The sequence below is a fragment of the Stegodyphus dumicola genome, chromosome X1 (genome assembly GCF_044657685.1).
Source record: "Stegodyphus dumicola isolate Sdum_Otavi_A_Nest chromosome X1, ASM4465768v1".
Lineage (NCBI taxonomy): Eukaryota > Metazoa > Arthropoda > Arachnida > Araneae > Eresidae > Stegodyphus > Stegodyphus dumicola.
The window spans coordinates 183569738-183589173 of record NC_140780.1 but is presented as its reverse complement, the minus strand read 5'-3'; the positions used below and the strand labels follow the sequence as shown (position 1 = coordinate 183589173).

The 19436-nt window shown below is 33.3% G+C and overlaps 1 protein-coding gene across 1 annotated transcript in view; it reads right to left on the bottom strand.

Annotated features, from left to right (window-relative positions):
* The window catches only part of LOC118182282 (alpha-tocopherol transfer protein-like), a 47725-nt gene that overhangs the window by 16716 nt on the left and 11573 nt on the right, over positions 1–19436 (bottom strand). Inside the window, exons 2-4 of the mRNA XM_035351607.2 lie at positions 4239–4403; positions 2390–2549; positions 1651–1712 (exon numbers count right to left, since the gene is read on the bottom strand). Coding sequence (XP_035207498.1) covers positions 1651–1712; positions 2390–2549; positions 4239–4389 — 373 coding nt within the window. The 5' untranslated portion in view covers positions 4390–4403. The remainder of the gene's footprint in view (positions 1–1650; positions 1713–2389; positions 2550–4238; positions 4404–19436) is intronic.

Below are 19436 nucleotides of genomic sequence, written 5' to 3'. Positions count from 1 at the left end.
GGTCTTTGAGTGTGGAATTCGGAATTTTATTGATAGGAGAATAATCGGCCCGAAAGTTTAATTTTTGTAAAATACGTGTAATTTTATAGCTAATAGATGGAAAGAAAGGAATGGCAACAGAATTCTTATACAGAATTCTGTGCCCTTTGGTGTGCTGAGATGAGAATTTTTAATTGCTTGATTAATAATGTTGGGTGAAAAGCCCCTGTCAATAGCTACTGCTTTTAAATAATTTAGTTCTTGATTCAGAGCCAGTTTTCTGGAGCAAACTTGAAGTGCACGGAAAACATAGGAATAAAATGAAGCTAACTTTTGTTTAGTCGGATGACATGATTTGAAGTGTGGTGGAAGGCAAACCGATAAATGCTTACGGTAAACCGTAGTGTAGTACTGAAGTTGCATGTGTTATGTGTGACCAAATTGTCGAAGAATGGAAGAGAATTGCATGTCTCAAGTTCAAAAGGGAACTGAATAGCAGGATAAATGTAATTCATTGTTGAAAGAACTTTATTTAAATCATCTTTATTACCGTCAAACAGGGTAAAAGTATCGTCTGCGTAGCGGAACCATACCGGGAAGTTTAAAGTTTCAAAAAATTTTGATTCATAATAATGCATGTAGATATGAGCCAGGATGGGACTAAGGGGGCTTCCTATAGCTAATAACTCGGTTTGCTTGTAATACTTAGTTTTGAAAACAAAGTGCGTTTGTTTCAAACAAAGTTGAGTGAGGGAAATTAGCCCATCAATTTCGATGCAACAGAAATGAAATTCATGAAATCTGGTTTTTAGGCATATTAGTGCACCCTTCACTGGAATATTGGTGAATAGCATTGATGAATAATGATGCTTTTAACTTTTTTTTACAAACTCTGTTCAATTTTTTATGGTGTAAATGTTATTTATTACCTAATACAGTTGAAAATGTAGAAACTAAATATTTAGCTAACGGGTACGAAGCAGTGCCTAAATTTGATACAATAGGGCGGAAAGGAATACCACTTTTATGAATGCAAATTCATAGGGAAGAATTCTTGTTATGAATTTGCATTCGTAACAAGAATTGCTGCTAAAAATATTCAGTCTTTTCGGAAGTGGTACCTATTCTCCTGATCAGTCAGCATGGATGAGCACCAAAACAAAATTCCTGATTAAGAGAAATACTATAACTTTCTGATGTCTCATATACTGATTAGCAATTTCAAGTAATAAAAGTTTTTTAATTAAGATATCGTAACAATGTTTTATAAATTTAATGCTATTAAACTGCTTAAACTAATTATTGATTACATTAACTACAGCATATATATAAATACGGCTTTCGTGTGGAATAGGATAATAAAATTGTTCGTGCGTCTTATTATACTGTGGTCTGAATTCAAACTCATAATAATTCGAGATATACGTACATTTCATAGACTGGTGATAAATTTTAACCTTCATACCTAACAGAAATAAATTTATTAGACTTGCTTTATATTATTAGTATCTTGTGGAAGTGATATCGGTTATTGCGATAAGCCGATACTGGAAGAATGTTTGCATCAGAAGTAAGGTACAATTAGCATTTAAATTTGCTTTATGATCTAAAATTAAGTTTAAATATACTTGAAGTAATAAAAGTAAAAATATGAATACAAATTAAACTCACCTGCTATGCAAAATAAAACTGTTCTGCCATGCTTGTCTCTTTGTGGCAGGGGAAATACATACCTGAAAAAAGGATCAAAAGTGTGGTATCGTCTTGACTTAAATATAAATCAAAAGTGATGTAAACTAAATTTATAATTCTAATTTCACCACTCATTAGTGCTCTACTATATTATATAGAAGCAATTATTTTTGAATTGAGTCGCTATACCTTTAAATTCAAATAATTCATCTGCAAATCACGTATCTCTATAAATTTGGTAAATAATTATAGTAATGGTAAGCACAATATTTCTTGGTTCAAATTAATTATTTAGTTCAGATTCAATGATTTAGAAACGTTATTTTCATTATGTTTCATTATGATCACTATGGTTTATCATTATGACACACTAAACAGTAAAGAAAGTTAAGAATAAATATTTTTCTTACTAAATGCATAAAAAGTGTATTATCCAATAGCTAAATCCAAGTACTTAAATTACACCATATTCTAAATGTTCGCCCTATTTGAATACGAAGGCAAAAACAGTTTTAAAGTACTAAACGGTGAATTAAATTTAACTTACCTAAATTCTCATAAGACCAAACTGCGCGCAAAATGGCGATAGTAAGATTTTTGCAAACGGTAAAGCAGCTAAATTTAATTACCACCGATATTCTAAATGAGTTATGCATAGTATCTGAGTCTTCTTCTAAATTAATAATTTATTGCTGAGTTTTGAAAACGATGTACTTACCCTCTGGATATAAGGTCCCTTATACCAGGATTTTGTATATCTAGCTTCTGGTATGTGACAGGGTATTTTGTCTTCACCGTCAGATACTTGTCCAAAACTTGTTGGGCCAAATCCACTCTATATTTCCGCATACGTAGAAATCGTAATAAAAAGTTGTTATCTACATGAAAATTAAAAAATTTTAGTATAAATCTTTTTTTAAATAAATTTAAAATGTAACACTGTTGACTACGTTTAAATGTCAATAACTCTGACGAAGCGTAGTTAATTGCCATAGTTACGATATTTCTTTGTTCAAACGTTCAACGTTAAAGTGTTCAACAATTACCAAAACCGCTTAACACATAACAAATTGAATTTATCATTACACAATGAAATTTCAAAAAATTATCTTTTGTTAACTTTAACAAATAAGTAGTCCATTTCCCACAAAATTATACAGCGCATTACAATACAGTTGTTTAATTCATTGCGCCTAAAACTAAAAAAATAAAGATGTATCAAAACTAAATGTCAGCCACTTTTTTCCTCAGATTTAAACGTATGAATATAGTCCATAAAATTTTGGAAGTTCATTTTCATTCTGTGAAAAATGCTTTAGTAAGGGGAAGACTTTATACTTAACATACAGAAAATAATTCTTTCTACAAACGGGTATATACACTAAAGAGCTAAAACATTATGAACATCTCCACATTTTTCAATGAACTTGTCTGGACAATGTGGAGGGCACATGACTAAGTGAGAATGGTATTTAACTGCTATTGGAGAAGGTGAGGAACCATTCTTGCACTCACTTTTAAGAGTGAAGGGAAAGGCTGCTGATCTAAGCGAATTTGATACAGGGAAGATTGTAATGGTTCGAAGACTCCGACTGCACGACTGGTAAGTTGCTCACTATTTTCCGTTGTTAATGTTTATGCAAAGTGGATAAATGACAGTTAAATCAGCGGTAGACGCCAAAGTGTTGGACGTCCACGCTTCATCCAAGAAAAAGGACATCGACGACTGTTCCTCTTGGTACAGCAAAATCGGCACCAGGCAGCGACTCAGCTGACAGTCGAATACAATGCAGGTCCAAGAGCAAGTGTTTCGGAACACACAGTTCAGCGGACACTGCTGAATATGGGAGTGCGCGGCAGACGCCCTGCTCATGTGCCTCTGTTGACCAAACGTCATTGTCAGCTACGTCTACAGTGGGTCCGGAAACATGGACACTGTTCCATGGGTAAGTAGAAAACAGTTCCCTAGTCGAATGAATAACATCTCGTTCATCACGCCGATGATCGTGTCAGAGAAAGCCGTTCTCCAGGCGAACAATTGCTCTCTCTCTATACAGCAGGTCATACACAGGCTGCTGGTGGTGGTACTATGTTATAGGGGGACGTTCGCGTGGGCGGCTCTGGAACCCTTAGTTGTGGTAGAACAGACCATAAAAACTGCAGACTAGCTGAACATAATTACAGATCATTTGCACCTTTATATGATGTCTGTCTTCCCAAATGGAAATGTAATTTCCAGCAGTAAAACGCAAAGTTCGCGCAGCGCGCTATTGAGTAGGTGGTCATAATAATGTTTTCTCGCTTCAGTGTATTACGAGTATTATTGCGTGATTTACTTTCTGATATTTATGCTATTTAATACTTCATCTAGAAACCTTTCTGTCTATTAAAAATGTCATATATATTCTTTAATTCTTTTATTTTAATGTATTCTCCTGAATGTTAAAAATTCGAAAGCAAAATTTTGAAAATGGAAATTAAAGTAATAAATTTTAAACACACGCAGTTTTGTGTTCCTCGCGAAATGTCATGACAAGTGCAAATAATAAGAATTACTCTCTACAAACCTAATCTACAGTTGATGAAATGAGGTTGACTTTTCGCCCATTCTCTCAGTTCATGTAAACTACATCTTCTTAGTTCTTCAGTTTCATTTAGGTCGTCGAAAGCATCTTCTTGATTCTCCAGAGCATCGTAGAACTCTTCCTTAGCGCCCATGATGAGGGCTTTAACTAGGGAAAAATAATAATAATTATAACAAATCATTTTCAAAAGCTGAAACAATTACAGTATTAACGCACAGCTGATAATCATAAAGATGGCAGGCGGAAAACAAACATTTTATTGTGAATGACATAAAATTAAATAATTAAAAAGACTCATATTATGGGTTATCTTATTTTAAGAAAAGATGCAGTGACTAAATCTTGTTTGCTTAAAATGCGAGATGAAATAAAACAAAAAGCAAGAAAGAAAATCTGTTATGTTTTGGGTTATTTTATTGTAACGTAAAAAACGTGTCATTTTTGGAGAAATTTTAAGTTTTTTTTTTTTTTTGTTTTGTTTTTTTACATTATTCCTTATCCATGTGTGTGAAACTTTATTGCAAGATAACCACGAATGTAATATAATCAGCAATTTTACTTGCTTTTTAAAAAATAAAAATTGATACTTGTTCATATGCTTCCTTGATAAGTAATACTATAGTTTTATGCATAAGAATTGACGAATAAATATTTTTCTAAATAAAATTTCTAAATTTCTTTTAGTATAACCAAGTTCAATTTGATTCCGCCATCAATACTATGCCTTGCACATTCTGTAAGTATTTTAAAAAGGAGCAGTATGGACTTACCGTTGATAAATTGATACAGGGTCCTCAAAGAGATATTTGATCGTTTTACGCGTAGCTTGCAATATGCCTCATTCCTATAGCCTCTAACATTATAATGAAAACAATTTTCCTAAGCATGTAAATTAGTAATGTTATCTTAGAGGAAATGATTGAATTATTTGATTATGGCAAAGCATACTATGTCTACCTTCCTTTGAGATGTCTGCATGGAGGTCTTTCTAAAGAAAACTAGCCGTATTTACATTACATATGAGAAAAACAATAAATCCTCCTATAACCAGCCCTTTCAGACGCTGGGGAATGTAATGTAGAGAGAACTCTCAACTTTTTTTCTGATTAAAATTATTCAGCCACCGAGCAACACCATTTAATAACTGTAAGGATTTTCCTAACTGAAGAGATGTCGTTTTTTAAAAGACTTTGAATTACCCAAAATTCCAAACTATCCTAAGCGTCAGCTGGTATACTAATTCCAGTTTTAAATAGAGAAGCTTAAACAGAATTCTTATCATCAATCGAAATTTAACACAGTCATTAACTGATCCGAACAATAAAATTTCTTCCAGATCCCATTGATTGGTAAGGGTACAAAATTCGAATACTTCCGACTTTCAGTTCTTTGTAGTGTTCTTTAGTTACACTTGAAGCTAAACTACTAGAAATGACAGCCTGGGCTACTTCCGTTTATTCAAAGAAAGCAACTAAATAGTTCAGCTAAAAAGGTGGATCTTTTCTGCACAAAATCTACATTCTGTTTTAAACCACTTTGTGAAATACGCTTCCCGAAATTAAAAGAGCACTGAGCTGTTTTGATGTAATAAATTAGACAACTAATTTTTACACATGCACATATACTTTTAGATAATCCTAGCATTAAGCTAAAAGCCATTGTCCTTATTGTCCAAATGCGAATGAAAAGCGAGACATTTAGTATAATTTATGAAACTTCATAATGTCACACTGATTCAGTATGTTCTCGTTAAAAAGCTGAATTGTGTTAGAAAAGAGAAAAATGATGACCGAAAATAGTTAAGAACTCGTGATGACCCGCATTTAGAAGTTTTCAGTAACTGGTTTCAATTTTAGGATTCATAGATCAACTTTCATAAGGTTTAAATGCCTTTTGGGACTGTTACATTCTGAAACAATTCCTCTACACCTATGTAGGTCATTTTAGTAGGTTACATCTTAAAGCGTTTTCTGAGAACCGCTGTGAGTAGAATCATGATTTAAAAGTTTTGAAGCAATAGATAGTTTCTTTCAGGTACTGGAAATAAAATGGGATTTTTAACCATTATCAAAGTCACTTTCTTCTTTCTGTTACAACCGTAGTTTTTTAATTTAAGTTATTTTATTTATCTTAAACTTTGCTTGAGGAAAAAGTTCAAAAGTGCACTTAAATGTCAAATGTACAGTAATATTTATCACAATTTGTATTATGAAATGCTACTTGTACGATACGACTACTAAGAACTATGTTAAGACTGATAGGTAACTCAAAGTACAGACAACGATAAATGAAGGACTATCTAAAATTTTTTTAAAGTTCATGGAAGCTAAAAACTTCTGCCCAACAGCAACATCGTATGTGAAAACTTTATTCTGTCTGTTTCATGGGATAGCCCAGATCATTTAATATTATGGAGAATATTAAAAATTGGCCTTGAAAATCAAATATTATAGTGGTGTCCAAAGTGAACCCCTTTCTAAATTCCCAATTAAAGCGATTTTAATCTCTACAACGAAAACAAACTTTTATATCCGTGATTTAGTCTGCATGCATTTTAATTTCAGAAAAGAAAAAGCCAGATTCGCATACTACTTGTTTTCTTAATTGTCCACTCAGTTTTATTTTTAAAAGTGTAGGAATTTATATTTATTTTAAATAAGAAATTTAGTTTAAGTTCTTTCCTATAAGCCTTCATTACCCTAATTGTCAACGCCAGAATATTAAAATTTGGTAGCGGGCGTTAAGTAATGCAAATTCTACTCTTAGGAGGAAAGGCTTAAATACTAGAAGTTCTAGAAGGGAAGTGAGAGAGTTTTGGGCAATCGCCGTCACCTCTGTAGCTTGAGTTTCTATTACTACAGTTATTGCTGGTTTACGTGGCATAATAGCTATTACTTTGCTGCCGCTAGATTTCGACGCGGTTTTAAGTAACAGGTGTCCTGAGCCCTGCTGCGTAATTTCTACTACCTGTTAAAATCTTCGAATTTTTATTTTAATTTTTGTTATTTCAGTCACAGCCTGAGTGAGGCGTAGTGTGTTAGTGTCAAGTCGACGCATTGTGAGTTTTAAAAAGTTTAATAAAGGGTGCTTTTAACCCTTCTCTTGTGCAGTTTCTACACTGACTTCAGTTGTCACTTTAGAAGACAGACAAGTGATTCTTACAAAAGTCATTGACCTAGTTATAATATCGATATTTTTAATCTGTTAAAAGACTAACAATATTTGCTTAGTTTTCAGTTGTGCGTAAGCTACGTCTATGATCTTCAAGAAAGGTTGTTCAGTAACTATTCTATTCTACAAATCAAGCTGCCGAAACTAAGCTTCTTAGTTTGAAAGATGACCCATCACAGATACTATTGATACAAGGAAAACGGTAGGATCCTCAGTTACAATCGGTTGCTTAACTTAATCATATCTGTACTTATTTAAACATGCATAGAGTTTTCATAAGAACATTATTATACAGTAGCCATTAGAATTATTTTTATCCCTAATACTGCAATAAGTTCTCGTCTACTTAATGCAGAAAAATTTTTGTTTAAATGAAACATGATATTTTTTCATAAACATCCAAAGCTTTAAAATACAAAAACTTTCAAGATGTATCCATAATTATGATCACAACTGTAAATGTAACAAAAATGTTCTGTTTGCTTGGAAAGGACAAATATGAACTCTGTAAGCAAGAGGTGAAAGGATGGAGTACTACCAGCTTAAAAATGAAAAGTTTCCGATAGCCTCTTTTTCTCTTCATGTATGTGTGTATATATATATACACATAGTCTTAAAGATTCTAAAGTTAAAAGTAATTTGGAGTCAAAGCAAGGTTCGTTCTCAACAGTATTAATATTAGCATTCATGTATAAGAGGTTTAACACAATATTCAAACATATCAAAATTAAAATAAGAATTCATAGTAGTACAAACTCTAAAAGTAAAATTGAAAATGCAAAAGAGAAAAAAATACAAGCTAATAAAAATATAAAAATAATAATTAATCCCTTTTTATTGAAACTTTTATTGGGGTGCTGTATAGGAGAGCGGCGTACGGCAAGCACCATACGAAGAACATGGAGCGCCATACAAATGGAAAGCTTGCAGACATGCACTTAGTGTATGGAATAGCTGAGGATAAAGGACGAGTGGCTACACGCCTTTATCGAGAACGCTTCCCCGATAGACATCAACCACACCCCAGTTTGTTTGCACGTCTGCATCAAAATTTGTGCGACTACGGCTCATTAAGTAGTAGCAGGGCAAGTGAGGGTAGATCACGATCGACTCCTCGGTCGTTAGGGAAGAAAGTATGTTGGATACGGTGGAAACTAATCCAAGGACCAGCATACGTGCCATTGCCTCTCAGTTAAGAATGTCTCGTACCAGTGTCCAGTGGGTCTTGAACGTCGAGTCCTTCCACGCTTTTCGTCTCCAAAGCATTCAGTTACTGCTCCCCGATGGCCATCCTGAACGTGCGCGTTTCGCATAGTGGTGTCTGCAAGAAAGTGCACGTGATGTTAATTTCCCAGCTTATGTGTTGTTCACCGATGAGGGCACATTCAATAGGGATGATGTATTCAATTAATGGGATGGATATTTGTAGCCATTTGAACAGATCATTCCTGCATCGAAGGATTGAGCGTGATGGACTGGTTGCCTGGCCCCCTCCCCCCCCCGCTCACCGGATTTATCGAACCTTGATTTCTTTTTGTGTGGAGCTATCAAAAGTGTCGTGTATCACGATCCTATCTCGTGGCAAGACTCGCCTACGCAGCTGCTACAATCTAAGAAATTTCCGGTGTGTTTGAACATGTCGGGCGTGTCAGGCATGTTTGGCGTCTGATGGTGGAACCTTCGAGCACCTGTTGTAATATTCAAGCTGTCGTACACCATTTGTGTTCATTTCCAATTAAATGTTTCAAATTAACCACTTTCTTGTTTTTTTTTCCCATCTTCTACCTCTGCTATCATTTACCCCTGACATTTCCGGGCTTGGGTTCCTGTGCAATTCTTAATCCTTATGATGTGTCCTACGTCCCCCAGGACTTTGGCGTAGCATTTACATAACACATGGCGTGTGTATATATATATATATTTAGAATACAAAAGTGTACTATTGTGGTAAAAATTGGCAATTAAGAAAGCATTTTTGAAAGCTAATATGCACTATTAAGGACACTGAAATAAATAAAGAAACGTCGGTGTAAATTAAAAGTAAAACAGCAGAATAAAACAGAAGACTCATTGCTGGTTTCATGGAAAGATATTGACTTTTCAAAGAAAATTGGAATCTTTCCATATAACCATCAACAATTCATGAACAGCGCGTTTCGTCATCTCGCAAATCCGAAAAAATCTCCTTTAAGTAACAATTTAACATATGCCAGTCTCATCTTATTAATTCCGTCCGCGAGATAATTCCCCGACTCGATGCCAGCCCATTGGAAACAATTAAAATAAAAAAAGTAATCATACAGAACAGTGCTTAAACTAACAATAGGTAAATGGATTAAAAAAGAAAATGAAATAAAAATCGAAATAAATATTAAACTAAAGGGTTCATAAATACAGTTATAAACTTTTACAGCAACCATTTTTCATTAATCATTTTTTGAAAATCGTTCCATGAACATGAGTTCAACATGTCGTTTCGAGGAGGTAGCGCTTTTACAGCTGTCTCAAGTGAACAGGTGTGACGTTTCATACACTGTTTTCATAATGCATAAATTTCACACACCGAACTCAAGTTGCGTTGAGCTGATGAATTTTGCGACATGATTGTACACGATCTGTATTTTGTCTGTCTACCCTGTATGTAAAGGCAATAAGTACTAGGATGCACCCCACGGGGTTTGAACCATAATCTTATCAACTGTGAATTACAAGCGGTAACACTCTTTCTTCGCCCCAAAATTAATCTTTTCTCCTTTCGTTCAAATTTCGTGACGTCACAGTTTCGGAAATCTCGAAGAAACAAATATTCGTTTAACATTCATATTCACAAGATAGCTTTCCGTATTAAACTGATAATTCTTTACAACTTTTTAATTCATTTTTTCTTCCTATCCCATACTGTTTCTGGGATAGGAACGCTAACTTCGCTGTTTTCCACAGGTGGCGCAGTAAGCAGTCTCATCCTTTGGCGCATAGCCACTTTACTAATATCTAGACACCAGTTTTACGACTATAGCTGCAGCTGTTCGACAGTTAAACGGGTGGTACCGGATTTTAGTGGGTACCATGCATGTATATTTATATATAAACTTCACTTTTATTTATCGTAACTTTAACATTTAGTAATATTTAAGCATGAATTAATGCTTATTTAATTTTCTGTTAGTGTCCTTTATTAAATACCTGGCATAAAATTAATGTTAAAGTCACTCGTTAAAGAAATATTTGTATTGTATTTTTTTCATTATTGTTACCGTAGTTTCTAATTATTCTCTCTTTCCCTTCTTGATAATTACAAAAGTTTTTGAGAGTATGCTTATTTGAATTTGTTCTATTTTTATCGATTAATGGGTTATTTGTTTTCCTTTGTCTGAGGCTATAAAATGCTATGGCTGAGTAATTCCTATTTTCTTGTATTATTTACTAATTTGCCGTTTCACTCATATAAATAATTATGTCGTTGCCATAGGAAAGTAATTATAAATGTTACTTTTGACACACCCTGAAAGAAGAATTTTAAACGAGCATGGTCAGAAGACATTATCTTTTTTATTATCTCCTCTTTGAAAGTTAATACACTGAAAACGTGTTATTAATTTAGTTTCATGATCCTCTATTTATTTTATAGTAAGTATAAGAATATATCGATGTAATGCACTTGTATCAATAACGGAATGAAAAATATTCTATGAAATTGTTGCATTTGATTTTAAGAAATTTCTACTTGCATATAGAAATAACGAAAGTGAGTGACATTTGCCTAGTTTCCTGTGTAAAGTAGATCAAAGAAATTAAAAAAAAAAATAACAAAAACTCTGTGGCTGCCGAAAAGTTACAGCTTTCCGAAGTGAAAATTTAAGATCAAATCACGACGGGACTATTTTTTTCAGCGCGTAACTCGCAAAGCAATTAGGTCGCCGTCATTCAAACTGCGATGAGTTAGTTACCTGTTAGGTAACAGTTCACTCAGTGTCAAAAGTTGAACTCAAACAGTGAGTGAGTGGCAGGGGTTGGAAAATTTCTTCATAAAGTAAGAACAGCTTTTTCTTATGTAATAACCGAGGCCAAAGAGAATATTTAGCCTTTGAGCGATGTTGTGTAGCAATCTAAATGATAAGATGTTGAAATCAGGTTTGTGTTTCTTTGTCAACTTCTTTATTGGTGCATGATAGTTAAGAAATTCAACTGGTTAAAGAAAGCTATGATTGATGCTACATACAAATAATTAATTAAAAATAATAATGTAATAATTACAAATATTTGTGTTCTGTACAATATGTTACAAAATACACTCTATGTTACAAATACGAATGTATATATGCTGTATATACAAATCATAGTCTCTGCAATTTAACTATTATAATTTAACTAATAAAATACAATTTTCGACGACAGGAAATAGCTTTCAAGATGTGATATCCGAAACTCTCTCTAAATATTTAAATGATATACATCGTATATGTAGATATTCTTCATTTAATCAAAATATAAATTAATTTAAGTACACGACTCCTCTTTTGATAATATTCTCCGGGTAATAATATAAATCTGATGTCAAGATAATAGTTTCTTCTCAATGACAATAGCGATTAGATACTAGAGGTTTTCTAAGCTTTTGATGAGGGAAGAAACGGATCAGAACGAGCTTTAAGAATTTAAGCTTTAAAGAATAAAATATAAAATCTGTGTACTCATTTGCTTAAGAGTCATCATTCAAATAATGTTAAACAAGGAAAGATATTTTAATGACCTTTAATATTCGCATATATGGATTCGTCGAGGAAAGATTTCATCTGATTTTGAAGTCATAAAGTTATTCCTGATTGAATTTATAAGAAACAACTTATTATAATATAATTATCTCCTAAGCGGAAACCTCGTTCTATCTTAGATATTCGATGAATTGAAATAACACTGTAGGTTTTCGCATCGTTTTCCTAAGTGACAAGTGACAGAGGACTCGAGCACCACCCCTCTACCACAGCGGTTAATTGGTATGATCGTTTTCCTAAGGTAAAGGTAAAGGTAAAAGTATGGGGGACACCAGCGATGTACCACAGGTCAACTAGTAATGCCTTCCCATACTAACTCTTTAAAAAAAGGGGGGGAATTGCAAGTTTTATAGGAATTTACTTAGACTGAAGCTTTCCAAAAGGTCTAGAGTTTGCCTATTATGGTACACCGTGCAATCCCACATTACGTCCTGCATCCAGTATTTAATTAAAATAATGATGTAGGACATAAGTAGATTACAAAATAGTCGGAATACAATTTGAGATTCACAAGATAAATTGAACATCTGATTTGGTGCAACAAAAATAGGAAATAAACATAATGAGATAATTATAATTAGTACTGGCAACACAATGTTAAAATGAATTATAATAATAATGCTAAAGAGGTGGGTGTTCATGGGTTAATTCAGATATATTGGTTTATTGCAGTTTATAAAGTTCACGAGGGGAGCCATTTTATCCATAATCAAAGCAAGTAAAAGTTCACTAAGCAGTATGTGGACTTACACTTGACAGAGATCTAGGCCATTGGAAGAGAGTCGTTGCATAATTTTCTGAAACTTTGGATACTGATGCTTATCTTTGATTAAAAACCTTTGGAATACCAGGAGATCAGTTCTTGGGGATTTTATGTGAATATTCTCAGTTAAGGGGCATGAGAAAGTGTAATGATCAGGAACTCCCTGTTCCCCACACATACAGATATCAGAATTTGCCAAATTTCTTGCGTAGAAATATGTGGGGAAGGGTCCATGTCCTGTTATAAAGTAATTTAGTGAAATATTCGAGTATAGAGATGCGAAGCTTACATTGGGGATCAAGTTATATGTGCGTCTTCCCTGTGGAGCATTGTTCCACAAATCTTGCCAAGATTTTGAAGTAAGTTGTTTTAGTTGGTACTTGAAAATTGAGCGGGGCCACGGAATGATGATTTCAGTACCATCTTGATTAATAGCTGCTTCTTTGGCTAGTTTATCTGCCTAATCATTACCAAAACGGCCACTATGTCCTTTGATCCATGAAATTTGAATTTTGTAGCTTGGAATTTTGCCAAGAAGAGAATTTATCTCAGATATCAATGGAGAGGAAGGTAAGGGATTCTTAATAGCTAGAATAGCTGCTTGGGAGCCAGATTTTATGCTAAATTCGTTGAGATTTTTTAGAATGGCTATTTCAATCGCTGCTTTTATAGCTGACGATTCCGCCTGGAAAACACTATTATTATTATGGAGATGGCCTTTCCATTTGATGATATTTGAGGGGGTGATTTGAAAAAAGACTGCGGAACCAACTTTTCCTGCAATTTTTGATCCATCAGTATAAGCAATTGGAGATGAACTTGAATTTTCTTCAGACGTGGGGAATATTATTTTGCTGAAGCGAAGCGCTGGGCGGATAAGATTGGGTTTAATTTTCTTTTCATAGTTGGATGTCCAAAAGGTTTGGTTGTTGAATTCTGCGGCTTGGTTAAGTTGAAGGACTTTCATATAGGCGCTTTCCATTTCTGCACTGATTGATAATGGAAGAATACCAGCTAAAGTATCAAGTGCTATATTTGAAATTGTGCGATACGCCCGAGTAATGCAAAGAGTAAAAGGCCTTTGAATTGAATTGAAACATTTGATCTTTCTCACTGTCATTGGTTGTGCCCAGATTCCGGCTCCATAACCACGAACCTTCGGGTTGCTAATTGGATACGCTAATCACTACACGATAAGAAAAGATGTAAGAGGAACAACATAATCCCTAACATACGCATTTAATTCAGAATCGATTACTCACACTTGATAGATTTGATATATTTTCCTGTTATTGTAACAATGACTTATTAATACTATAGCTAACTTATTAAAACTCTATTATAATTCTTTTAAATACGCAGGAAATGTTGTATTTTTTATTTAAATCACATTAGTTCTTATAGACAAACAAAATATGTCTAAATTTTCCAGAACAAATTAACACGAACATTTCACTTTAACAATACACGTTACAGTTTCTTAATTTTACATAAAATGTTTTAACTATAACCGTAAACAAGTAAGTTAACATTTCTTGACGAAAATTATTATACTGAAAAACAGCAAAGTCGATCATGAATACATAGAAGACCTCTGCTGGAAATAACATTTTGTAGACGACCATCTCCGAAAGAGACGAGTATTTCGGAGAACATAAACAAACTTCCGTTTTGGGCATTACTTCCACGAAAGACCAAAATAATTTAAATCCATGATTGGTGATCACAGATAAGTTTCGCGCTATTTACTTTAATTTTAATCTATTATGTATATGATCGTTCTGTCTAACGTGAACACTTCTTTAAGAGATAAAAATTGTCTGAACGAACTTAAATATGATCATAATCATACATAAACACATCTAGAAAAACATTATTTTATAAGGTTTAATGTCTTCTGTAAAATATGATTTAACCTTTTATGCAGACTTCAAATGCGACTTATCGCTTAGTCTAAAATTAAAGTACAGAAATTTGAGAAGGGTCTAAAAGGTCCTTTTATTTTCAACTCAATAAGATAAACAGAAGGCATTCTTGGTGCTTGCAAATCCGTCAGTACTTATGACTAGAACTCAATGTAGAATTTCAAATGTATAACTAAATTTAAATAGCTAATAGCTTAAAGCTACAAAGAGAAATTTGATCCCGAAGTTGACAAGGAATTCACCGATGTGACTTCAAACTATGGGCAAGTAACAAAGACGAAGACAGAAACTCTTATCTTGAATAACAAACCGTAGTCTTTAAAAAGCAGAAGAAGCTGTAACTTAACAATCTCAAACCCTTATTTAAATACATGCGAGCTAATTAAAAATTACGTAAATTAAATAAACCTGACAAGTTTTGTTCATAAACTTTAAATTCCTTAAATAAACGACGAATTTTATTAAAAATAAATTTTATTCCTAATATTAATTTTACTCCTAATTATTTATTTATTTCATAAACCAGAATTTATGAACTGCGATTTTTATGTATGATATTAATAAAGCAGAAATCATATTTCATTCAGTCTTCCCATGATACATGTTTGTATTATAAGTTGCGATTTATTTCATAGAAAGCGTACAATCCAAAAGACCAGGGTAAATTCTAAACTGTTTTCATATAATATATAAATAGCCTTAAAATAAAGTTTTAGAAATTTTAGCTGTTTATGTTAAATACAAAATTTCAAAAGAAGCAAAACATTAAATTACGTCTGTCTCCCATTCCTAAAATGTAAAACAACTTAAACTATTGAATCACTCAGAAAATTTATAACAGTGAGTTATTGAATAAGCAGTTTGGGATGTAAAGCTATTCTTAACTTCCGTAACTGAATGCGACCGACGTAACTGAATGATGAATGTAACTAATTTAGTAACTGAAGGATGTTTGCACTGTTAAGAAGTTAAGAATGTTAAGATCTTTATGTTAGAAAACATAAAGATTCATGAAAATGAAAAATTTGAAGGTGGCATTAATTCAGCCGGCTGAAAACTAGTGCTTTGCGGCTTTGGTCATTTATGAACTGGTAGATTTATCTGAAATTGCAATTGTTGCCTTGTCTGTATAGAGGCAGCTGCCATGTCAGCAGGCCCAGATGAGATTTCGTTGTTTTTGATTTTTGGATTTACGAAAAGTAAAAAATCTAATGAAAACATGAGATAATTCATAAAAAGTGGAATCCTGGATTCTCAGGGAAAAAAAAACCTTTTTCCGCAATAATATAAACCTCTCAAATAACAGATAGGAAGAAACAGACAATTGAATTTTAGGAGAAACAATTTTTATAAAAGGCCATTCAAGGGAAAATATTTCAAAGATCTGAATGCATATTCTTGTATAAATGCAAATAAAGCTTTTATATTGAAGTTAACAAGTTTTTCGGAGTAGGAAAACATAAAAAGTCAAGATTGCCCTTGATGTAATTCAAACTTATCGACTGCACTGTTGATTTTCACTTCTTTCTCTTTCCTAGTTCTGTGTTTAATCATTTACACCACAAGAGGATGCACGAAATATACGGTAATTCTTTACATTCTCTCCACTGAAAGAGCTAGTGTGGAGAGGCACGAGATCCGGTTGCGTAATTCCAGGTGGTGGAGTTACGTTTATCATATTTTAGTTCAAGAGCCAGAGTAAAAATTATTGTAACAAGTTAAAAAATAAATAAATTATAATAATAAACGGAGGAGAGACCATGAAACACCAACTGCATTCTATCTGGGATTCTAGACATGGATCTTACAATTTAGTAAGTGAACTGAGCAATCACTTACAGATGAACCCTTACGAAACCGCACGAGAACTCTCTTGAAAGAATATGCTGATTTCTTGCAATGCAATCGCAAACCTAGTAATTTTCTGACGTTTGTGCCTTGAGCATATGTGCAAGGTACCTTTATCATGACTTTAAAATTCATACAGCCCCAGTCTGTGCTTTCAAAAACTGGAAAACCGTTCTTTGGTTTAGAAGAGACAATAATGAATATATTTATGTGTCACTCTAGGTGAAAAAAGTGTAATGGATATCATTAACTCAAGTGAGGCTTTATATTTCAAAAATAAATAAGAGTTGTTTGATTAACACTATGCAAGTAGAAAGCTGCTAAAGAGTTACATGCTGAAATGGATCCCTTGTTTGACATTTACCAAGCTTTAAGTTCTTAAAGAAAATTGAAAATTTAACTTGAGGAAATTTTAAGACTTTCTCCATTGAAGTTACTTTCCTCCAACATGTAATAAATTTAATAATAAATAACATGTAATAATTGAAAACATGTAATAAATTAAAAGCACATGTAATAATAAGAATAATTTTACATATTAGTGAAAAAAATGCAGCCTCAAATTCGTTTTTTTAATACACTAGTTTTTTTCCCACATATGTTCTAAGGCAGATTATCCATGAAAACACAACATACAACCGTAGATACATATTGAACTGCTAATCTAGCATACACTTAGAAATGAGTTATTTCCGAGCGTTAAATGGGCTGACTGCAAGTTCAGTTTCACATTTTGTCTCATATGTAATGTAACTATGGTCAATGTTACTTAGAAAAATCTTCCGTGAAAGCCTCAATTCCCTTACGCAGATAACCCTAGTGTGCTTTGCTCTGATTCAATGATCCGTTTCGTTGTTACATTCCTGTACTTTTTCGCTTCGGCTACATTCATGCAGGCCTCGATAAACTGCATCTACATGCTGGCTGCTAAAACATTTAGGAAACACATTCTAGACATCTCTGCTTCCTGCTGAGAAAAAGGTTTAGCCACTTTTTCAGATTTTTAATTTTTTGTTACTCTGTAGACGGTGTTATGTACGAGTGGTTACAGCCCAAAACATCGCGGACGAAAACGTCGCAGAGAAAACAACGCAAGGCGAAAACTTCGTGGTACAAAATATCGTGGGAGAAAATAAAGCAAAGAGAAAACATCGCAGTTCTAAAACAACAAAAACGGAAAACATATGTTAGTCTAAGCCTATTGAAAATATACTGGAAACTGAAATAACAACAACATTCTAAAACTCAAGCTATATTTAATTTTGTTATTCAACTATTTTCAAAGTAATGATATTATTATTGTATGTAACTAACTTTGACGAAATAAATTTCAGCACAAAACTTTCTCTTCACGATCACTTTCGATATCTACATTCATTACACAATAATTATTTTCAGGGAATGTAACAACAGTATGAATTAGCACATATTTTAACTTTCCTTTCCCTTTTAGCGTGAGTCAGGTATTGTTTGGATGAAAAGTAGGTCTCTTCAATTTGTTATAACTAGTGAAGTATGAAAATTTATATTGAAACTATTCTAGCCTTCGAACAAATGACTGTTCACACTTGCAGGCGTTTCCATGATGCTTCAAGGAAGTTGTTCCGCTGCATTAAACATCCCTCGTAGTTTTGTAGAACAGCTAAAAGTGTCATTTGAGTCACTGAATTGCATCCGAAAACTCCGAAGTTGAATAGTAACGAGCAGCTTTAGTTGAATTTTCTTGTTTAATTTTACTCTTCTATTTCAACGCAAAAGAATCAGATAAATACTTAATTTATTTAACTCAACTGTAAGTAAAAGGCCTTTGTCTTCACAAAATAATAAAATGAAGAAATACCTGCGTAATTCGTTGAGAAATTTGGCTTAATTTTCTTTATATGACAATTAAAGTCCTTCATGAAATATAAAATTATTGATTTTTAACTAATAGAACATTAACGTTCAAATTCTCGAAAAAGTAAAATGGCAGGAATATTAGTAAGTACGAATGCTCTATATTACCAATGGTTGTTTCAGTTATCGAAGAAAAACAAGCATAATTCACTTATTTCGAAAATAAGGAAATTCCTTTCAGATATCAACAGTTCGTGAAAATGTCGAAAACAGGAACTTTAAAGTGAGATTTAATTACGTTATTCACATAACATTTTCTCCGAAGGGTTAAGTTGCTAACTGTTAGTTCAACCCGGAATCCTATGTCGATGAACGGGTGGCTGCATGTGTGTTTTGGTAGTTTTCCCAATGTTTGGCATAGATTAGAACCATTTTCTCTTAGGAGATTAGGTTATTTAAATCTAAACCAAAGCCACTAAGGTCATCTGCTTAAGAGAGGAGGATGTTTTCATAGAGAATGTTCTGAGGAAAATAGCTCGAATTCACGTTACGCATGGGATAAACCAATCATGCAGCTAGCCAGTTCTTCTGAGCTCGAAACCAAGTCAGTTCGAATTACCAGTATTCAGGAGTATAAATCACTGAACCACTAGTTGGACCTTTTCCCTTAGAAAGTCTTCACAAAAGCATCCCTTTCTTAAGAAAAATAGCCCTTGCGTACTTCACCATAATCAAACAAATTAGACTAAATTAACTCACCTCCCTATGTATGTCTACTCGCAATGTAGATCTAAAAATATCTTTAAATATTAAATATAGTCTAAAGCATTAAAATATCATGTACTTTTGAAAGGAAAGTTTTTCA